At 37.6% G+C, this 21,125-nt stretch overlaps 1 protein-coding gene across 2 annotated transcripts in view; it reads left to right on the top strand.

Annotated features, from left to right (window-relative positions):
* The window catches only part of robo1 (roundabout, axon guidance receptor, homolog 1 (Drosophila)), a 1,485,956-nt gene that overhangs the window by 501,859 nt on the left and 962,972 nt on the right, over positions 1-21,125 (top strand). The window contains exon 1 of one of the 2 annotated variants that reach the window (XM_051926302.1): positions 8,454-8,844. The exons of the other annotated variant lie outside the window; for it this stretch is intronic. Coding sequence (XP_051782262.1) covers positions 8,715-8,844 — 130 coding nt within the window. The 5' untranslated portion in view covers positions 8,454-8,714. Of the gene's footprint in view, positions 1-8,453; positions 8,845-21,125 lie in introns of those variants that run through there. 2 annotated transcript variants of the gene reach the window in all.

Raw genomic sequence — 21,125 nt, 5'->3', positions numbered from 1 at the left:
TTTGATTTCTCCAGTGCCTTCAATACCATCCAGACATCCTTGTTAAGGCATAAACTCTGAAATATGCGGGTGAATAAGTATATGGTATCCTGGATAATGGAGTCTGTGGGGCAAACCACAGTTTGTGAGACTCAAGGACTGTGAGAGCAACACTGGAGCACCACAAGGAACATGCCTGTCTCCTTTTCTCTTCATTCTGTACACTTTCAGCTATAAATACAACAGCAGGTCATGTCATTTGCAGATATTCTCAGATGATTCTATACTTTTGGGGTATATTGATAAAGGAGATGAGACAGGGAATTGGAGTCAGGTGGAGAACTTTGTTTCTTGGTGCAAAAAGAATCGTCTGAATCTTAACATCAGCAAACCCAAGAAACTGCTTATTGACTTTCGCCACACCTCCATGTATGGTCACTATTCAGGGAGTGGATGTTGAGGAGGTCCACTCCTACAAGTACTTGGAGGTCCACATCAATGACAGGTTGGACTAGTCTCGTAACACAGCGGAACTATAGAAGAAAGAGCAGAGCAGACTCTTCTTCCTTAGGAGACTGCATTCCTTTAATATGGGAAGTGAAATTCTTCACATCTTCTATAACTCTTTGATGGCCAGTGAGATTTTCTATGCTGTGGTGTGCTGAGCTGGTAACATCACTTCAATTTATGTCCACCAAATCAACAAGCTAATTAAAAGGACGGGCTCAGTTGTGGGATTCACTTTGGACCCCCTGGGGGTAGCAAAGGAGAAAATTAAAACAAAGCTGAGTGCCATTATGAAGAATGCTACACATCATCTCTCTGACACAACAACACTATGGATTATTCTGCAGAAATATGTCATGAAACGCTACTGGGGCTCCATTATAACAACAGCAATATGCCTGAATAATGCTTTCATGTAACTATGAAAGCCAAGGCAGAAGTTTATATTTTTTTTTCCATTTTAGTCATTCTTGTGTGTGTTTCGAATCTTCTGAACACTTTTGAGACCCTCCCTAACGGGATGACGTGCAGTAGCATGACTGCCTCGTCTATTGATGGTTTCTTGTCTGTCACTGAGGCAGCTGCAGATTCATAGCTCCACAGGAACAACTACAAGCTGACTGCTGTCACACGCAAAGCGCCTGTCGCCCGATGGGTGATGCAGGGAACTTTATTACTTGGCTACTAACTTGGCCCTTACTCTGCCTGTTTGCTGTGTCTGTGTATAGTAGAATGGTAGATCCCACTACAATAAATACCCTTGCTGTTCCGGTTTTGAGCTGAATAAAGCTGGTTTTGCTACTGCTACTGTACTGAGACTCAGCATCTTTGGGGTGTAAGACACCGACTAACATGTCACAAGACCATAGTTTGTGTGTACAGTATATATTTATTTATCTGTTTATGTTTGTATTTATTTAAAGACCTTCTATCTATCTATCTATCTATCTATCTATCTATCTATCTATCTATCTATCTATCTATCTATCTATCTATCTATCTATCTATCTATCTATCTATCTATCTATCATATAGTGCCTCTCATATCTATCTATCTATCTATCTATCTATCTATCTATCTATCTATCTATCTATCTATCTATCTATCTATCTATCTATCTATCTATCTATCTATCTATCTATCTATCTATCTATCTATCTATCTATCTATCTATCTATCTTTACATTCACCAAGCAAAATATCACTAGAGGCTATAAAATGGGTAAAGTGAGAAAATATTCTCTGCAAACTCTCGACACACTATTTATTTTCCAAACAATTAGAAAGCAAACATCTGTATATTATGTAAGGTCATAAAGTTAAGGAAGAAAATTAAAAGAAAATCAATGGCAGAATTGCAAATTTAGCCAGTGAGTGACAACAAAAGGCCAAATAAACTATTCTGCTTCAGGTATAAAAATGAAATACCGCAGCTCGTTGTTATTCCCAAACACAAGAATTCCTTTTTATCGTGCAGCACATGTAAAATCAGTGATTGAAAATAAGATCAGCGATCATTAATTTATTTCCAGCCCTCGTGAAGACTGTTCCTTGACACGGACTGTCACTGTAGATGTATGAAGAGGCTTACATTCTCTCTCTTTCCACAATTTCTGACAGGCTTTGATGTCACCAGGTAGCAGAGCATAATGATACAATTTGACAGACTATTTATCAAGTTAGGATATGCTTACAAAGCTTCCTGTAAAAAAAAAAAAAAGTAAAATGACTTACAACAAAACAGCTGTCATTTGTAAGACGGTCTCCTTAAAACAGCACCGTTTACAATGACTACATCTTCTGTACCTTTCTGTTGATCAGTTACAAAAATCTAGTTTAATACAAATTATACTTTATAAACAAAGTGTTCTTTTTTGAAATTTCAGATGTTCTGATAGCATACCCACTTAATATAATTCAAAGTGAAATGGACCTGCCCAGGCAGCATGTTATGCAAACCAGGAACGAGCCTTGGATAGGGCACTAGTTTATCCGCGTGCAAACTCACAAACACACATATGGAATTAAAGATAACTGGTGGTTAACTATTGTGTGCTTAGAACTATTTAAAACTAGGGGGCTCTGCCCCCTGCTCACTTCGCTCACCAACCCCCATGCAGGCGCTACATGCTAGCCACTTCGCGGCTCTGCCACTCGCTTATGAGGAAGCGGATGTGCAATTTAAACATTGTTGTTTTCATTGGAATTGTTACATATGCATAATAGAACTATTTTCATTACAGCGAGTAATTACCATAGTAAAAAATAGTAAAACGTAATAAATTGAAAGAAAATTATGTTTCATGTTGCGTTAGAGGTATTCGTTGCGTTATACGTTTTCGTTCTGTTTGGCTTTGAAATTAATACGCAAATACTTTTTAAACTTACACTTTTACTGTAAAACTTCAGCAAAAACAATATTTGGAATTAACTTTTTGTCAATATTGCATTGAATTTTGATTCCGTGTTTGGACTTACATTGTGACAACGCAATGTATAACTGCCCGTGAGTGCATATCGTTTCTTTCTCTCAAATAAATAAACCGACTTTTTTGAATGTTTGTCCCTGTGATTTGTTAATTGTCATAGCAAAAGCTATTCTAACAGGAAACTGTAAATGTTTTAATACAAATGGCATATCAAGATCTCCTTTGGTGTCTAATGTTATCCACTGAAGATGCACTATATTACCTTTCTTGTTGCCTGTTAAAATTTTACATGTCAGAATTGTTTTGAATACAACTAAATTTGTCCTACTGCATAGCCCATCACTCATACGTAAATTACCGGTTAATGGTTGTAGATATTCTTTATGATATTGTAAGTTGATGTTTTCATCTTCCACGCCATCACCACCAGCTGTTTCAGCTTTGTCAATTGATACACATTTAATCAATTTGCCGTGTAACCGATCAACAATTTTTGAGTTAATTTGTTTGACTTCATCATTTCTCATTGCTAATTTTGCTCGTGTACTCATTTCTTATTTTGATAACCCTTCAGGATTAAATTCTTCAATAAGATTTGGACATAATAAGTCTTCTTTTATTGGGAACTTAAAGTGTCGAAAATGTTAAAATTTATAAGAGCTGAGAGAGCAGGAACTGTGTCTGACAAAAGCATTCATACGAATGAGAGGTGAGAGGACAATGGGCGTGGGCCATTAACCGGAAATGGTTGAGAGGCGGGTGGAACTTGAAAAAATCTCTTGGCAATAGTCTTGTCTCGTCTCAAGATTTTCTTTTATAATAGAGAGATGCATTTGATGAATTAATAATAAAACTACTTTTGTTTTTCCATGCTTATTCAGATTAGATTAGATTAGATTAGATAAACTTTATTAATCCCAAAGGGAAATTCAGATGCATACAGCAGCAGAGACATAAAAAACAAGGATACATACTTGCAAGAAAAGTAATACAGCCAATCCATCAATCAATTGATTAATAAATCAATACAAACAAATGTGCAGATTTTTCAAAATGAATTTAACAAGTACATCAGGAGCAAGTACTGAATTGCCTGATAGCAGTGGACAGAACTCAATGAGCTCACTTGGCTCAATTTCCCCATCATGAAAACAGAACTTATTTATTGAAATTAATCATAGAAATATCCATCATGTCAATATGGAACACTGCACAGAAATCCATAACCGATATACTGATATTTTATAAGTGTTATGAAGATCAAAAGAAGCCTTTGTTAAGGCCTTGTAACTTAAGAGTAAAGGAGTAATAGATGCATTTTTGCAGGACATAAGCTACAGTGTTACCGAAAGATTTGTTATTTTTGTTATAGAAATATATGTTTGATATTTTGAATGAAAGAAATTAAGTGGTGTTTTCTGCAAGGATAGCACAAAACCAGTAGTGGTTACTGGTGAAACTCTAAATGATTTGTACATGCAGGGACAATATATGTGCAGTAATACACCAAAAACAATGGAAGGAAAGGTTCCTTTATATTTTCAAAGATTTCTTCTTTTTCTTTTTATTTCACTCTTAAATATGTTTTCTGTATTACTGTTTTTATAAAATGGTAAAATATGAGGTATACCAAAATCTTAAGGTAACTTTTCCATATGGTGCAGCAAATGGAGTGATTGGAGAGTAGATAGATAGATAGATAGATAGATAGATAGATAGATAGATAGATAGATAGATAGATAGATAGATAGATAGATAGATAGATAGATAGATAGATAGATAGATAGATAGATAGATAGATAGATAGATACTTTATTAATCCCCAAGGAGAAATTCACATACTCCAGCAGCAGCATACTGATAAAAAAATATTAATTAAAGAGTGATAAAAACATAGTGCAAGGCAGGTATAACAGACAATAACTTTGTATAATGTTACCATTTGAATTGAAGAGTCGCATAGTGTGGGGGAGGAACGATCTCCTCAGTCTGTCAGTGGAGCAGGACAGTGACAGCAGTCTGTCACTGAAGCTGCTCCTCTGTCTGGAGATGACACTGTTTAGTGAATGCAGTAGATTCTCCATGATTGATAGGAGTCTGCTCAGCGCCCATCGCTCTGCCATGGATGTCAAACTGTCCAGCTCCGTGCCTACAATAGAGCCTGCCTTCCTCACCAGTTTGTCCAGGCGTGAGGCATCCCTCTTCTTTATGCTGCCTCCCCAGCACACCACCACGTAGAAGAGGCCACTCGCCACAACCGTCCGATAGAACATCTGCAGCATCTTATTTCAGATGTTGAAAGACGCCAACCTTCTAAGGAAGTATAGTCGGCTCTGTCCTCTCTTGCACAGAGCACCGTTTCTTGAAACCCAAAAAATTGTTTATAAAATAAGAACCCGACTTATATGCCTCCAATTGCTTCCTCCAATCTCGCACCACTTTCTTAGATACATTGAATTTTGTTGCAGCAGCACGGTTACCAATTTCTTTTGCCACTTCAACAACTTTTCATTTAAAACTAGCTTTGTATTTTATTCTGATTGAACGCTTCATCGTTGATAAGGGATGCTCTTACGCTAAAGGTGTATGAAGGTGTGAGATACAAAAATCGGTACAATACATAGGCACAATACAGTAATCCCTCCTCCATCGCGGGGGTTGCGTTCCAGAGCCACCCGCGAAATAAGAAAATCCGCGAAGTAGAAACCATATGTTTATATGGTTATTTTTATATTGTCATGCTTGGGTCACAGATTTGCGCAGAAACACAGGAGGTTGTAGAGAGACAGGAACGTTATTCAAACACTGCAAACAAACATTTGTCTCTTTTTCAAAAGTTTAAACTGTGCTCCATGACAAGACAGAGATGACAGTTCAGTCTCACAATTAAAAGAATGCAAACATATCTTCCTCTTCAAAGGAGCAAACAAATCAATAGAGCTGTTTGGCTTGTAAGTATGCGAAGCACCGCGGCACAAAGCTGTTGAAGGCGGCAGCTCACACCCCCTCCGTCAGGAGCAGAGAGAGAGAGACAGATAAAAAAATCAATACGTGCCCTTTGAGCTTTTAAGTATGCGAAGCACCGTGCAGCATACTTAAAAGCTGCACACAGAAGGTAGCAACGTGAAGATAATCTTTCAGCATTTTTAGACGAGCGTCCGTATCGTCTAGGGTGTGCGAACAGCCCCCCTGCTCACACCCCCTACGTCAGGATCACAGATAGTCAGCGCAAGAGAGAGAGAAAGAAAAGTAAGTTGGGTAGCTTCTCAGCCATCTGCCAATAGCGTCCCTTGTATGAAATCAACTGGGCAAACCAACTGAGGAAGCATGTACCAGAAATTAAAAGACCCATTGTCCTCAGAAACCCGCGAAGCAGCGAAAAATCCGCGATATATATTTAAATGTGCTTACATATAAAATCCGCGATGAAGTGAAGCCGCGAAAGGCGAAGCGCGATATAGCGAGGGATTACTGTACATAGAAAAAAAAGGTCGTGTGCTCCATGGTCACTCTCTCAGGTGGGCGCTAGTATATCATAATCTCTTGGACCAATAGCGTGAGTTTTCTGCATTCAACTTATACGACCGATATTATAAAATACCGGAAATTATACGGTAAAATCAAGCCCCGACTTATACACAGGAGAACTTAAACATGAGTATATATGGTAATTGCCTGAAGCTATAGATGTAGAAGGGAAGGTGGGGAGAAATGTTAATAACAACAACAATATTTAATTGTATAGCATGTTTTCATACAAATGATGTAGCTCAAAGTGCTTTACAAGATGAAAAAATATAAAAAGTAGGCAATACTTATTAACAAAGAATAAAGTATGGTCTGATGGGCAGAGAGGACAGAAAAAACAAAAAAAAACTCCAGAGGGCTGGAGATAAAAACAAAATCTGCAGGGGTTCTGAGGCCACAAGACCACCCAGCCAACCCCCACTGGAATTCTACCTAACATACATGATCTCAATCAGTCCTCGTGGTTTTTAGGTTTCATGTGGAAGAATTAGACGATGATGGTCAAGTGGACCTCTGGCCTTCAATCCATCAATGCAGAGACTGTACAGTGCTTTGATAAGGTGGTGGTGGTGGCAGAAAAACTGAAACAAAACAGCAGAGAAAGTCGGGGTTAGTATGGATTTCAGAGCCACAAAAAATGATAATTCAATGCATATGCAGAATATCAGGGTTACACTAACAGGAAGCTATGAGAAAGCCATGTTAAAATAATGATAATTTCTATTGGTATGCTATTCCAGAAAAAGTACAATACCTTATAAACAGTGGTACATCTATGGGATTTGAGGAATTCTGATAAAGTCCACACACTAAAGAGTACAAGAGGGGAAAATAGAGTTGCATAGAACTCTACCAAGACAAAACAAGGGTGAGAGCCTATTCTGGCAGTATCTGGCACAAGGCAAGACCCAAAGAAGAAAGGGGCACCAGTCACATTTTTCTGTTTTACTTTTGAGATTCTACTATGTGATTATCCATCCATCCATTATCCAACCTGCTATATCCTAACACAGGGTCACATCCCAGCCAACACAGTGCGCCAGCCCACCACAGGGCACACACCCACACACCAAGCACACACTAGGGACAATGTTGGATCGCCAATGCACCTAACCTGCATGTCTTTGGATTGTGGGAGGAAACCGAAGCACCCCCGGGAAGCGAACCCAGGTCTCCTTACTGCGAGGCAGCAGTGCTACCACTGTGCCACCGTGCCGCCCACTATGTGATTATGCCCTCTGAAATTTGAGGAAAAGCTTCATTGAAATGTAAGAGGCAGAATAAAAAATAAGAAAATGACATAATCTTACGGGAACCAACTTCTGCAAAAATACAGTACCACTGCAAAGTAAAATTTTACTTTTTTGCCAAATACGTTTCCCGGTACAGTACATTCACATTATGCATATGCATACTTGCCGAAGGAGCTAAATTCCACATTTGCATATGCAGGCTGATTACAACAACGTGGAATAAGGATGGGTAAACGTCTGCACATTGAATATTTCATTTAAGCACATGAATGCCTTTTTTTTTCTGTAACGGCAGATTATATGTGACAGTTATCAGAACTGATTGCGCACTACATGGCAAGTCGCCTTTTTCTCTCTGTGCTTCATCTCTCCCAGAAATAGGAGTGCGATGCAAATGCAGCTGTAGTCAGACAAGCGTAATTTCCTCCTGTGATTTTATTTTTTTTATTTCCTCCTTATTTCTTCATTTATTTATTTTTTTATAAGGGAATTCTGTCAAAAACTGCAGAAGCTCAATACTACGTATGAATGATCGGCAACAGAAACGGTTTCAAATGAAATGTTTGATATTGCTTGGTGCCAGGATCTGTGGAGGGGATTTACACTGGGAGTGCTAAAAAAGAAGGGAGAGGGGAGAAGGGAGAGGGAAGGGAGTGAGAAAAATAATGTGTGTGCTACACTGCTCAAATGGTGTGCCGAATACAGAGGAATCTGAAGGTGACAAAAACAGATTATCTACAAGCAGCAGCAGCTATTGAGAGATCCTATAGAACTGCACGGCTGCAATGCTGCCTTCCTTTTTTATTTGTGGAACTGCAATAAGCACCAAACGGTTACCTTTCTAAATCATGGCTCAGCACAACAAAAGAAGAAAACCTTAAAAGTTTCCCCTATGCTGACAGCCTCCTTATTCTCCTTCAATAAAGACAAAAGCGATGCTTTTTCTTCTCATGGCTTCATTTCAGAGTAAACTGCTCAGTTGACCGGTGCTGGGTATCCCACTGCACAAGTTTTCTTATGCTTTTCATTTGGGGAATGGCTGCAGTCACCGTGCTTCTACTGCTTTTCTGGATAGTGAATTTGAACAACGCCACGGAAAGTACAGGAAGATCAAAAACTGGGTCACGGTGGAAGGGAGAAAAGAATCGTGAGTAGTCTCTCCTTGTCTTTCCTCAAACGTCACACGCCGCTCCTCGCCTCTTCTAGATTTGCCTTATGGAATGAAAATAAATCCTGCTTCTTTGGAGAGTGAAAAAAAAAAAAGCGTAAGATTAGATTGCACACCTTCAGCGTATTTAACCGGTCCGGTGAACAGCCATTGCAAAGCTTTACATAGAAGTAGCCTTTAAATAATTAGGCAGGGCAGCAATTGACCAACTGCAAAGTTTTCCCACCAACTTATTTAAGATCCTAAAGCTTGTTTTTGCCATTAAAATTGTGTTGGATTGTGGTAATGGAAATTTTAAGGAGTTTTTGGAAAGCAATCAGGGGATGTGATACACGTACCTTTTTTTTCCCTCTCTCTTTACTTCCATACAAGCCAGATGTGCTTCTGAAATGGGCTTTAAAAATCACTACAGCTTGATTTAAATTGAGGAGAATGGCAGTTGCAACTAAACCCAAAGGTTTACTAACAATTTATTTTTGTTTTTTTGCTCTAAATCTATTTTAGAAAGTTTCGGCTTTCATATGTGTTTGACTTTGAAACTCTAGTCGGAGATGGGAGAGATTTTCATTAACAGTGATCAATGTTTTCTCAAGATGGTTTATATTATTCACACAGCCTGCATTTCAAATATAGTGCAAATTAAACTGATTGCATGGAACATTGACCAGGAGAGATGGATTCATTATAATTTACCACATTAGATGTCTTGACATTTAAAAAAAAAATTGATGCATTTAATTTGCAGGAGCAATGGTGGAAGAATGTGGTAAATTCATTATTTCAGAAGAGGGAAAGTTGAGCAGTAGCAAAACCGAAGCTCTGTTGTAAAATCTGCCTGTGGATTTCTTCCAGCTTATTATTATACAGCCATTTTGTTAGGGATTTATCATTTCTGATGCCTATTTTGTTCATGGAAATCTGTTTTTGGTGCGGGCTTACTGTGTTAGTTAAAAACAACAGAATATAAGAAGCTTGTCTGTTTAGCTAATGGCTAAGCTGTCCCAATATCTAATCCGGGCACTTCTTAAAGGTTCCCAAGGTTTCTGTTTCAATTAACAGTCTTGGTAGTTTGTTCCAGATTCCCACAACTCTCTGAGTAACGAAATGCTATCTGGCTTCAGTCCAGCAGTCATACCTCATACACTTCAGAACAGGTCATTCACCTGAAGTTAAACATTTTACGGGCCTGGCCAGCACTTGGATGGGAGACCAACCAGGAAAAGCTTGGGTTGGTGGTGGAAAAGGTGTTAGTGAAGTCAGCAAGGGGCGCATGCCCTGTGGTCTCAATGTGGATCTCAATGCCCCAGTGCAGTGATGGGGACACTGTGGGGTAAAAATGACACCATCCTTCGGATGAGACGTAAAATTGAGGTCCTGACTCTATTACGCCATTAAAGATCCCTGGGCCTACCCCTCCATTGGGATTAACAAAGTATCTATCTATCTATCTATCTATCTATCTATCTATCTATCTATCTATCTATCTATCTATCTATCTATCTATCTATCTATCTATCTATCTATCTATCTATCTATCTATCTATCTAAAGAGGAGGGTGTAACCCAATGTCTTGGCTCAAATGTCCACCTCAGCCTATTTATTCATGCCCCCTAACTTTCCCATGTCACTAACTGGCTAATTATCTCTCACCCCTTCACCACCTAACAACTAATGTGTGGTGAGCGTACTGGTGCAAAAATGGCTGTCATTGCATCATCCAGAAAGATGCTGCACATTGGTGGTGGTTGAAGTGGCTTCTCACTTTCTATGTAAAGCGTTCTATATAAACGTAAAGAATAATTATTAAATGTACTTCCCCATCATTTCGAATGGTGTGCTCGAATACACAACTCACCCTTCAGATGAACTAGTTCTGCTGGATCTAATTCTTCAATGATTTTGAGAACTTTGGAAAGCTGGATCAGGTCCCCACACAGTCTCCTCTGCTCGATGCTAAACAAGTTCAACTCTCTGAGTCTGTCAGAGTACAACATGTCTGTAAGTCCAGGGGTATATTTAGTTGCTCTCAGAAACGCAATCCAACTCATACAAGACCAATTTACATTTGTCGATGTTACAAACAGCATATCATTCAAAGCTGCAACACCCACCTAAACACTGGGTGGATGTGTTCACTGCATGAAGAAGCTAGCAAAGCCAGCCAGCCTTTGTGCTGTGCAGCAATGCCACCATTTCTATATTTATAATGCTTGCTTATGTGTTACCCCTATTGTTCCATGTCCATCCATTCTCTGTCATATACATCTACACTGCCTGAATTTGGCCCTCTAGCAGAGTCCTCTGCTCAAGACTAAACAGGATTAACTCTCAGAGTCTGTCAGAATACCACATGTCCTTAACGCCTGGGATGTTCTCCTCAGCACAGCTTCAAGTGCTGCTATGTCTTTTTTGGTAGTCTGGTGACCAGAACTACACACAACAAAATACTCCTGATGTGATCTCAAATGTACATTATGGACGTTTTTTTTTTTTTTTGTTTTTGTTTTTTTACTGATATTGCTTACTTCGTGTAGTTTGTTGTGATTGCTGAAAACATTTTTTTTATCTTACGTTGAAATTGTATTTCTAATAGAATAAGCATCTATAATGACCAAACAATATCAAGGACACTCATAAAGAATATCTCACGTTAATCACATACTCATGTTGCATGATCCACATGCCAAGACATCCAGTCATATATTCACACCATGCCAAACACGTTTTACTAAAATGTTGTTAAGTAAACCACTTCCAGAAATGTGTCCTGTTAACTAAAACATTACAGTCTAAAACACGACAAATTTAAACTGAAGATCCACCTCCCTCTCCATTCATTAGTCAATTCACCCATGCAATTTTACAGATACCCAATAAATAATCTGAAGTTACTGCAGTTATGGATATTATTATAAATGTAATCTCAGGAAGTGGTTCTGCAATTTGAATGCTCTTTCGTGCCTGAGCATGTTCAGTTTTCATTAATTAATTAATTCATTCATTAATTTAATTTCATTAATTTTCATCAAGTATTTTAGTAAATATATGTGAGCCTGCGTGGCATGATGGCACAGTGGTCATGATGCTGCATTGTAGTAAGCACACCAGGGCATGCGTCCTGGGTCCTCCCTGTGTGGGGATTGCATGTTCTACGCATGGGTTTCCTCCAGGTGCTCTGGTTTCCTGCTACTGTCCAAAGACACACAGTTAGGTAAACTGGTGATGCTAAAATGTCCCCAGTGTGTGTTTGGTGTGTGTGTGTGTGTGTGTTTTGTGCCAAATGCTGGGACAGGCTCCAGCATCCCCTGGTCTGGATTAAGTGGGTTACAAAATGGCATACGTGTGCTTGAGTTGATTCAAATGTGGATTTTGTGACACGAATAAGGCAAGATTTTTTTTAATGGACTTTTCGATTTTGTTTGCTATTGGCCAGCATTAACGTAGACATCTATTCTATCGGAAACTTAGTCGTCTCCATTCTGCAGGAAAATATGAGATTAAAAATTTTTCAAAGATGATCACTGCAAATTACATAATGCACAAAACCTTTAAAAAATGTTTTGCTTAGAGCAATGCCTTTTTTGTCTCTTCGAGACCCAGAATTGGCGTCAACTCTTATCCCATGGGCCCTTGGAGAATCACTGCAGGCATCCATCCCAGGGAAAGATCCACACACCAGAAGTTGCCCCTTTGGAGAATCTCTGGCAGTAGTCATCCTGTCCCCACTGGAGATTCTTCACTAACAGTTGTCGCTTCCCCTTTGGGAAGTTTGCGGACGCATGTCGTGTCGGGATAATATCATTTGCTTGAACTGCCCATGGCAACCCATCATAACATATTCTGCAAACCATATGCATCCTTTTCCATTAAGTACTAATGTTAATCACGACTCTGTGTGACCCAAATTCAGACAACATGTTACACAAAATTTGTTACGACACATAGTTTAAGAAAATATGACTTAGACTATGCCTTTAAGGTTTTTGGTTTGTACCCTTATGTATTTATCCTGCGCCTTTTATTATTTAGTTTGAAATTATTATTCTCTCATTGATTAGATTAGATTTAATTAGATTACATTATATTATATTATATTATATTATATTATATTATATTATATTTGATTAGATTATAGTAGATTAGATTACCGTATATACTCATGGATATGTTCTCCTGCGGAAAAGTCAGGACTTGATTGTACCATATAATTTCTGGTATTTTATCATGTCGGTCGTATAAGTCGAATGCGGAAAACTTACGCTATTGGCACAAGGGATTTTGATATGCTAACATCCACCTGAGAGAGCAACCATGGAGCCCACTGCCTTTTTTTTTCTATGTGGGTGCGCAATGTGCTGTATCAGCGTGTGCTCCTAACCTCTCTTTCATTCTTTCTCTATTGTGCCTACGTGACCACATGGTAATACCAGAACTATTCCGAAGCATCGTTTGCACTGTTTTGTGTTTTCCTATCTCACACCCTCATACACCTTTATTGTAAAAGCATCCCTTATCTACGATGGAGCGTTCGATCAGAGGAAAATATGAAGCTCGTTTTAAATTAAATGTCGTTGAAGTAGCAAAAGAAATTGGTAACTGCACTGCTGCAACAAAATTTGATGAGTCTGAGAAACTGATGTAAAAAAAAAACATTAAATGTCACATTTTTGAACAGGCGTACAAGTTGGGGTCTGATTTTATGATCGAGTTTTCGGATTTCAAGACCCGACTTATACGCGAGTATATACGGTAGATAAACTTTTACAATCCCATGGTGACATTCAGATGCATACAGTAGCAGAAACAAAAAAATCAGGGATACAGACTCACAGGACATATACTACAGTCAATCAATTAATCATTCAAGTGAAAAATGAATAAATGTATACTGTGCTTCAAAATGAACAGGCATATAAGTCGGGATCTAATTTTATGATCGAGTTTTTGGGTTTCAAGACTCGACTTATACGTGAGTATGTATGTAGACTAGACATTAAGCCTGTTACAATAACGGGCGCTAGAATAGTAGTGCATAAACATTGGTAGGAACAGTCCATATTAAATGGCAAAGGACCGTCTATTTTCTGTTACAGAAATACTGGCTTGTATGTGGCTGTAATATGCGTCACTGTATTGTGTGCCTTTAATTTTCTCTCACAGTAATACAGCTCTCCAGCAAGTATTTTAATCTGTGCTGGCGTGCAGCTGATTATTGTATGTATGGCGTCTCCCCAGCAACGGATTTTATGTGCGCAAAAATAAATCTACTTTTAAAGTCATCCTATTGTAATATCATGAAAATTCGTATATTTAGGAAAACACTTTGCACTTTACCGGGCCAAGTTTGTTAATCGCAAATCTGACATCCTCAGAGTGAACACTTGCACAACAACAAACACTTATCCCACCTCTTTGGGGAAGCTGGTCTCTGCGTCTCAGTACCCGATTGGATTTTTCATGCCTCATGTTTTAGGTCTTACCTCATTTACCGAAATCCGATTGGATCGGCAGCGCAATATTTTATAGGTCCCGCCCTCTCTGTCTTGTGTCACGCGTCAGGCGGCCTTTGAAGCATACAGGGATTTTATTAAAGAGGATAAACTTTTACAATCCCATGGCGTAATTCAGATGCATACAGAAGCAGAAACAAAAATATCAGGGATACAGACCCACAGGACATATACTACAGTCAATCAATCAATCATTCAAGCGATAAATGAATAAATGTATACTGTGTTTCAAAATGAATTTAACAAGTACATCGGGAGGAATCACTGAATCACCTGATAGCAGTGGGAAGAAAAGACCCACCGGAGGCTCTTCTTAGCACTCATGGTGGAATGAGCCTATGGATAAAAGTGCACCAAGACAGCACCACCTGGAGGAGGTTTTTCATGATGGCATCCAATTTTGCCGCCTTCTTTTTTCTACAACAGCATTCAGTGTGTCCAGGGTTGCCCCTGTGATTAGTTTTACTTCTTCTTGTTCACTAGAACTTATTGAGGCTTTCTCTTTATATACTGTAATTATTACTTGAGTTATTTTTTTGTTGATTTTTGTTTCTTAATATATGCTTTAATCATTCTGCTTCATCCAATTTAAAGTTGAGGTAGATTCTGGCTGTCCCTGCAGTGCCAGTCTACCTACACTCTTAAAAATAAAAGTTCCAAAGCGATCCTTCAGAGTGATGCCATAAAGGAACCATTTTTGGTTTCAGAAAGAAGACAATACAATAAAATACAATTTATTTTTATATAGCCCAAAATCACACAAGAAGTGCCACAATGGGCTTTAACAGGTCCTGCCTTTTGACAGCCCCCCAGCTTTGACTCTCTAAGAAGACAAGGAAAAACTCCCAAAAAAAGCCCTTGTATGGAAAAAAATAGAAGAAACCTTGGGAAAGGCAGTTCAAAGAGAGACCCCCTTCCAGGTAGGTTGGGCGTGCAATGGGTGTCAAAAAAAAGGAGAGTCAATACAATACAATACACAGAACAGAACACAAGTAATCCTCAATAAAATACAATAGTGCAATGGAAATATTACAATTACAGAGCAGAATTCAACAGTAGATGATATCACATAATGCGATTTGGATTTGTTCCGAGTCCTGGAGACTTCCACCATCAAGTTGCCTCCCCCATCTACCATCTACATGAACGTTTCAGAAGGAACCTTTATTTATTTAGATGTGTATCAGGTTCCATAAATAGCCAGATTTGTGAAATACTAATGGCTTCCTTATTTTAAAAGACCTCTTACTGCATACAATCACACAGGCTAAGTACAGGTTTTCTCGATCTGTTAGTATCCTGCTAGGTCACCTACTATACATTAAAGAGTTCTGTTTTGTCCACATGGAGTAAGCTTTTCAAAACATTAAGAACCCCTCCTAGAATGAAATGGTTCATTATCACAAAATGATTCTACAAGAGACCATACGGCCCAGTACAGTGTCAGTGCACAACCATTCATTTTGAAAGTGAACGAGCGCATCTTTGTCAGTTAGCCCTGATTTCTAGTAAAATGTGTGACATTGAGCTTCTTCTGCAGACCTACAAATAGAGTGCATTTTCTCTAGCCTTGTACATTTTCAGTGATCCCAGAAGGAAATAATATTTAGTGCACAGGCTGAATGGGATGAGGCATCATAAAAGTAAATGAGAAGCCTTGACAACAGAGTCATGCAGAAGATATAAAGTGATGTCCCTCCTCAACCTCAACAGATGTGCCTAGGCGTTAAATACGGGGATCATTTTCAGTGATTATGTTCCTTTAAATGATACATGTCAGGAAGTAAACTGAAAGTTAACCAACACGAGAGCTAATGGTCAGGTTTATAGTGTAACTGAAATTGATGAATGTTTGCCAGTTTGTATATTGTTCAGATTTTCATAGTAAATACGGCTAAACCTTTAACCATTCATTTCGAGTGAAGGACATATGGAGGTGATTTAAAATGTTATTTTTGAATGAAGAAGATTATGCATTCAGATCTGTCCAGTATGGGATCATTAGACCAAATAATTCTATTTGGACAGCATTGTATACAACGTGGAATTAACCCTTGAAGCGATCTTAGCGCCTTGCAGGTCACACAATCTCATTCAGCCTTTAACCTAAGCTAATATATATATTTTTTGTGTGTCTCAAAGAGAAGACCCTTGACCAATAAATTAAGGACAGGGGGATATCTTCAATTCAAAAACTCAATCCTGTGTGATTTATGTTTCCTTTATATGATGTGTGCTGATTTTTCTGGAAATCTTTTATTTAATATCGCCCTGCAATGGACTGATGTCCTGTTCAGGATTTGTTCCTGCCTTGCTAGCTGGGATCGTCTCCAACACCCCTTGCAACCCTGTTCAGGACTAAGTTGATTGAAAAATGACTGACCTATTTATTTAACAATACTTTAGCAAAAAATGCATGGGTTTTTACACGTGAGCAAAAGACTGGATGGCTGACATGTGGATTATGCATCATGACTAACATGAGATTTTTTTTTTCTGCAGACATTTTTCACGTTTGCTATGGCACAGCATTCGTCACTTTTGACTTGTGTTATATCATACAGCTTTTTATCATTGTTCTTCATGAAAACACAAAATAATATTTTTTCTCAGTCATACTACAAAATACGTAGTGGAATAATGCCACCTCCGTATACTGAGAACAAAAGATAAACAATGTGTTTTAAGACATGATTTAAACAATTCTGGGCTGCTGACTTTTCTCTACAGGTAGATTATTTCATATTTTTGGAGTATAGTAACTAAAAACAGTCTTGCCACTTCCTTTATGTTTTTCTCTTAGAATAGCAATCAATGCAGAATTTAAGGCCCTAAGGCTATGATTGGGAATGTAAGGGTTAAAACATAGCAAGATATATAACGGTGAAAGATTATTCAAAGCCTTGCACACAATTATCAGGATTTTATAATTAATCAAGAAAGACACAGGCAACCAGTGTATAGACGCTAACACTGGTGTAATGTGGTCAGATTTTATTGTAGTTAGGATTATATAAGCTGCATTCTGAGCCAACTGCAATAAGTTTAAGTTATGTTAATTCATAAGTTAAATGTGATATGCAAACTCCACCCATTTTTTTTGTATTACAGTGTAGCAGGGTCTTATCCCAGTAGAAATGTATGGAAATCAGGAACCATTTTTAAAAATGGCCCCAATCCATCACAGTGAATTCTCAACCTGATTCGTACCAGAATGATTTAGAGTCACCCTTTTATCCAATACGGATATCCATGGAATGTACAGTAGAAGAAAAGAAAAGTACCTCAAAAAAATCCTACATATACTGAGTGAGAACATGCAAACTCCACACAGACAGAGGTGGATATGAAACATGGTTTCTGTTGCCAAGAGACAGAAGCAGTAACTGCTACATTATCAGGTGTGTAAAAAGTATATATATATATTTTTATAAAGGCTTCTGAACACATTTTTAGAATTAACACAGAGTCAATGTGTGAATTTGTCAGAAAAGGTGCAGAGCTGTGACTAAAGTGTACTGCAAAGCAATAGCAGCCTCTCAAAAAATGTTCAGCCTTGAAAAGCCTAAATTAAATAGATGCTGTACACGATCAAATATCAAACATACAGGAATATATTTATTATTCCAAAATTTAAAACTAATTTAGCAAGGCCTTTTACTAAAGTAAGCTATTTTGAAATACAAGGTGCCTTATATTTGGTGATTGCAATACCACCTAATGCAAGAGATAAAAAATATTAGATAGATAGATAGATAGATAGATAGATAGATAGATAGATAGATAGATAGATAGATAGATAGATAGATAGATAGATAGATAGATAGATAGATAGATAGATAGATAGATGTGAAAGGCACTATATAATAGATAGATAGATAGATAGATAGATAGATAGATAGATAGATAGATAGATAGATAGATAGATAGATAGATAGATAGATAGATAGATAGATAGATAGAAATGAAAGGCACTATATAATAGATAGATATATAGATAGATGTGAAAGGCACTATATAATAGATAGATAGATAGATAGATAGATAGATAGATAGATAGATAGATAGATAGATAGATGTGAAAGGCACTATATAATAGATAGATAGATAGATAGATAGATAGATAGATAGATAGATAGATAGATAGATAGATAGATAGATAGATAGATAGATGTGAAAGGCACTATATAATAGATAGATAGATAGATAGATAGATAGATAGATAGATAGATAGATAGATAGATAGATAGATAGATAGATAGATAGATAGATAGATAGATAGATAGAAATGAAAGGCACTATATAATAGATAGATATATAGATAGATGTGAAAGGCACTATATAATAGATAGATAGATAGATAGATAGATAGATAGATAGATAGATAGATAGATAGATAGATAGATAGATAGATAGATAGATAGATAGATAGATAGATAGATAGATAGATAGATAGATTTGGCTTTGTACAGAAGCTCTTTAAATAAATAAATGCATTAATAGATAAGTAAGTAAATAAATAAATAAACACACACACACTTTGGTCTGAACACACACTGGAAAGACTATTATGCAAGGAAATTCCAAAGAAAGAAGAGCTCTGACTTGGCTGTCACAGTCACAGTAAGGAATATGCAGACATACTGCTTATTGGTATAAAGGAGCCCCCATTACATTTCTTATTAGAGTTAAGTTTCAGGAAGTTCCTGGATGACAACAGTCATAGTTGGTGGGCAGTAGGCAGAGCCTTATCCTACAGATAGCCACCATGGAAAAGAGTGAACCACAGTGGCAACAAGAGATGCTCATTGCACGTCAGAGTTGGAATGCAGTAGCCGGAAAGGTGCAGCAAGCCATGCATACAGTCTTGGTGTAACAGGAAAGGGCACCAGAATTTGAGGAAGATGGGATCATGCAGTGGTCCCCGAGGAGAAAAGAGGGCAGGGGACCCAGCAATTGTCAAAATCTTCAGAGAGAAAGAGAGTGGGCTCAAGACAGTAGTAACACAATTTTGTTGCCGACTAAAGGCACAAGTGTATAAGGACACTGGAGTGACTAGATGGAGTTGGCATCATTGTAATGATTGGAAAGCCTGTCTGCATTTTTCATCGTCCAGCTTTTCCATTAGAAAGCTGCTATAAGGGAACATGAAAGTCCTGACCATTCTGCAGTTGGTTGCAAGACTGATATACGTAATATTTCAGATCATATCCATGCTGAACAGTATCTTAGGTTACTGATTTTTTTGCCAGTTTCTGTTTTGTCCAAGTTCATCCTTCCAGGCTGACTTCAAACCAGTAAATGTGTCCATATGTTGTTCTAACAGTTGCTTCTCGAATGGTACTCAAAGATCTTAATAGCTCAACTAAGTGGGTCGTTACACAGTTCCACAGTTTTTCAACACACTTAGACACATTGCTATAGTTGAGTACACATTTGCAAAACCCTCAGCCTTTTTCCATAATCTAATAAATGATGTGTTCTTGAGTGCCTCTTTCTTTTTGGGAGACCAGCTTGTACATCTGGCAACTCTATTCCATAACTACACCCAATTGTTGCTGTAAGATTTTCAATATAATTTTGCTCAAATGTGACGTAGGGTAACTTTGCAATAGATGGAGCAGTTCTTCCTATATTTTAGCGATCTATTGTTTTTTCAGATTTGATCACTTCAGTAGGTAAACATTTCGGTAACTTTCAACAATTCTTTCCCTTCCTGGTATTTGATTTATTGCTCATACAACTTCATTTTCCAAAGTATTCTGTTCCAAATCTACTTGTTCTTCCTCGTTGGTCTGTTGGTGTCCCCTTTTTCTCCATTTGCTTAGACTTTCTCTGTACGTTCTTACCACCCTTTCCTTAATAGTTTGTAATCAATTTTTTTATACTTGTAATTAATTTACATCACTTTGCAGAAAATTGTTTTCATAGATAAGTGTCAAAAAAACAAATGAAATCCGATGTGATTCAATGTTGTATTATAATAAAATGTGAAAACTTCCATTTTATAGGCTCTATATACAGAAAATATGCTGTATATATCCATTTGTAAGCAAAGAAAATGCTGAAATAATTAAGAACACCTTATTTAATGCTCAAATAACTAATGATCAAGTAATTAAGAGCATTGCATTTTTTAATTCATTTTTCATGATCATAAAAAAAAAAACTTTTATATACTAAGATGTGATAACAAAACTTTCTTGTCTCTGCAGAACGCCTGCCCTGGTATGACTTACTGTATCAGTTAATGACTGTTATTTTCATAGCTTCTTATTGACAGGAACCATTGCAATCAGTTTAGAAAACTAAATAAAGCCTTTCTTTTATCTTATCAGCTTTTAATCATCGCAAAAAATATTTACCTTGAATGTGGTATTTAATTGGTTTTGGTGTCTTTCCAAGGTCTTAAATCAAATTGGCCAATTTCGCTCAGCAGGTTGCCAGAATATGCCCGTTTATTCTTAGGTCCTGAAGGGTATTATTAGACTAAAAATGATTTGTTACTGCCGACTTCATGCCAGCTAATAGTTTTCGTAAAAGACTCCTTTCTCTTTTATAATGATACTAGTGATGACAGTGCATTACTGTCAGGGAGACAAATTTCAGCACGACTCAACACAACCTAAAGTAATACCTTGCAGCATTTACCTTCCTGATTCATAAATATCAGCTGCAAGCTAACAAGAAAGCATCGCAAGGCCTTGATGTGTTTTACACTTCAGCACCCTTAGCTATATTACCTGCTG

Source organism: Erpetoichthys calabaricus, chromosome 4 (genome assembly GCF_900747795.2).
Source record: "Erpetoichthys calabaricus chromosome 4, fErpCal1.3, whole genome shotgun sequence".
In the NCBI taxonomy this organism is placed as follows: Eukaryota; Metazoa; Chordata; class Cladistia; order Polypteriformes; family Polypteridae; genus Erpetoichthys; species Erpetoichthys calabaricus.
Note: the sequence above shows the minus strand (reverse complement) of the source record. Positions and strands in the feature narration are given on the sequence as shown.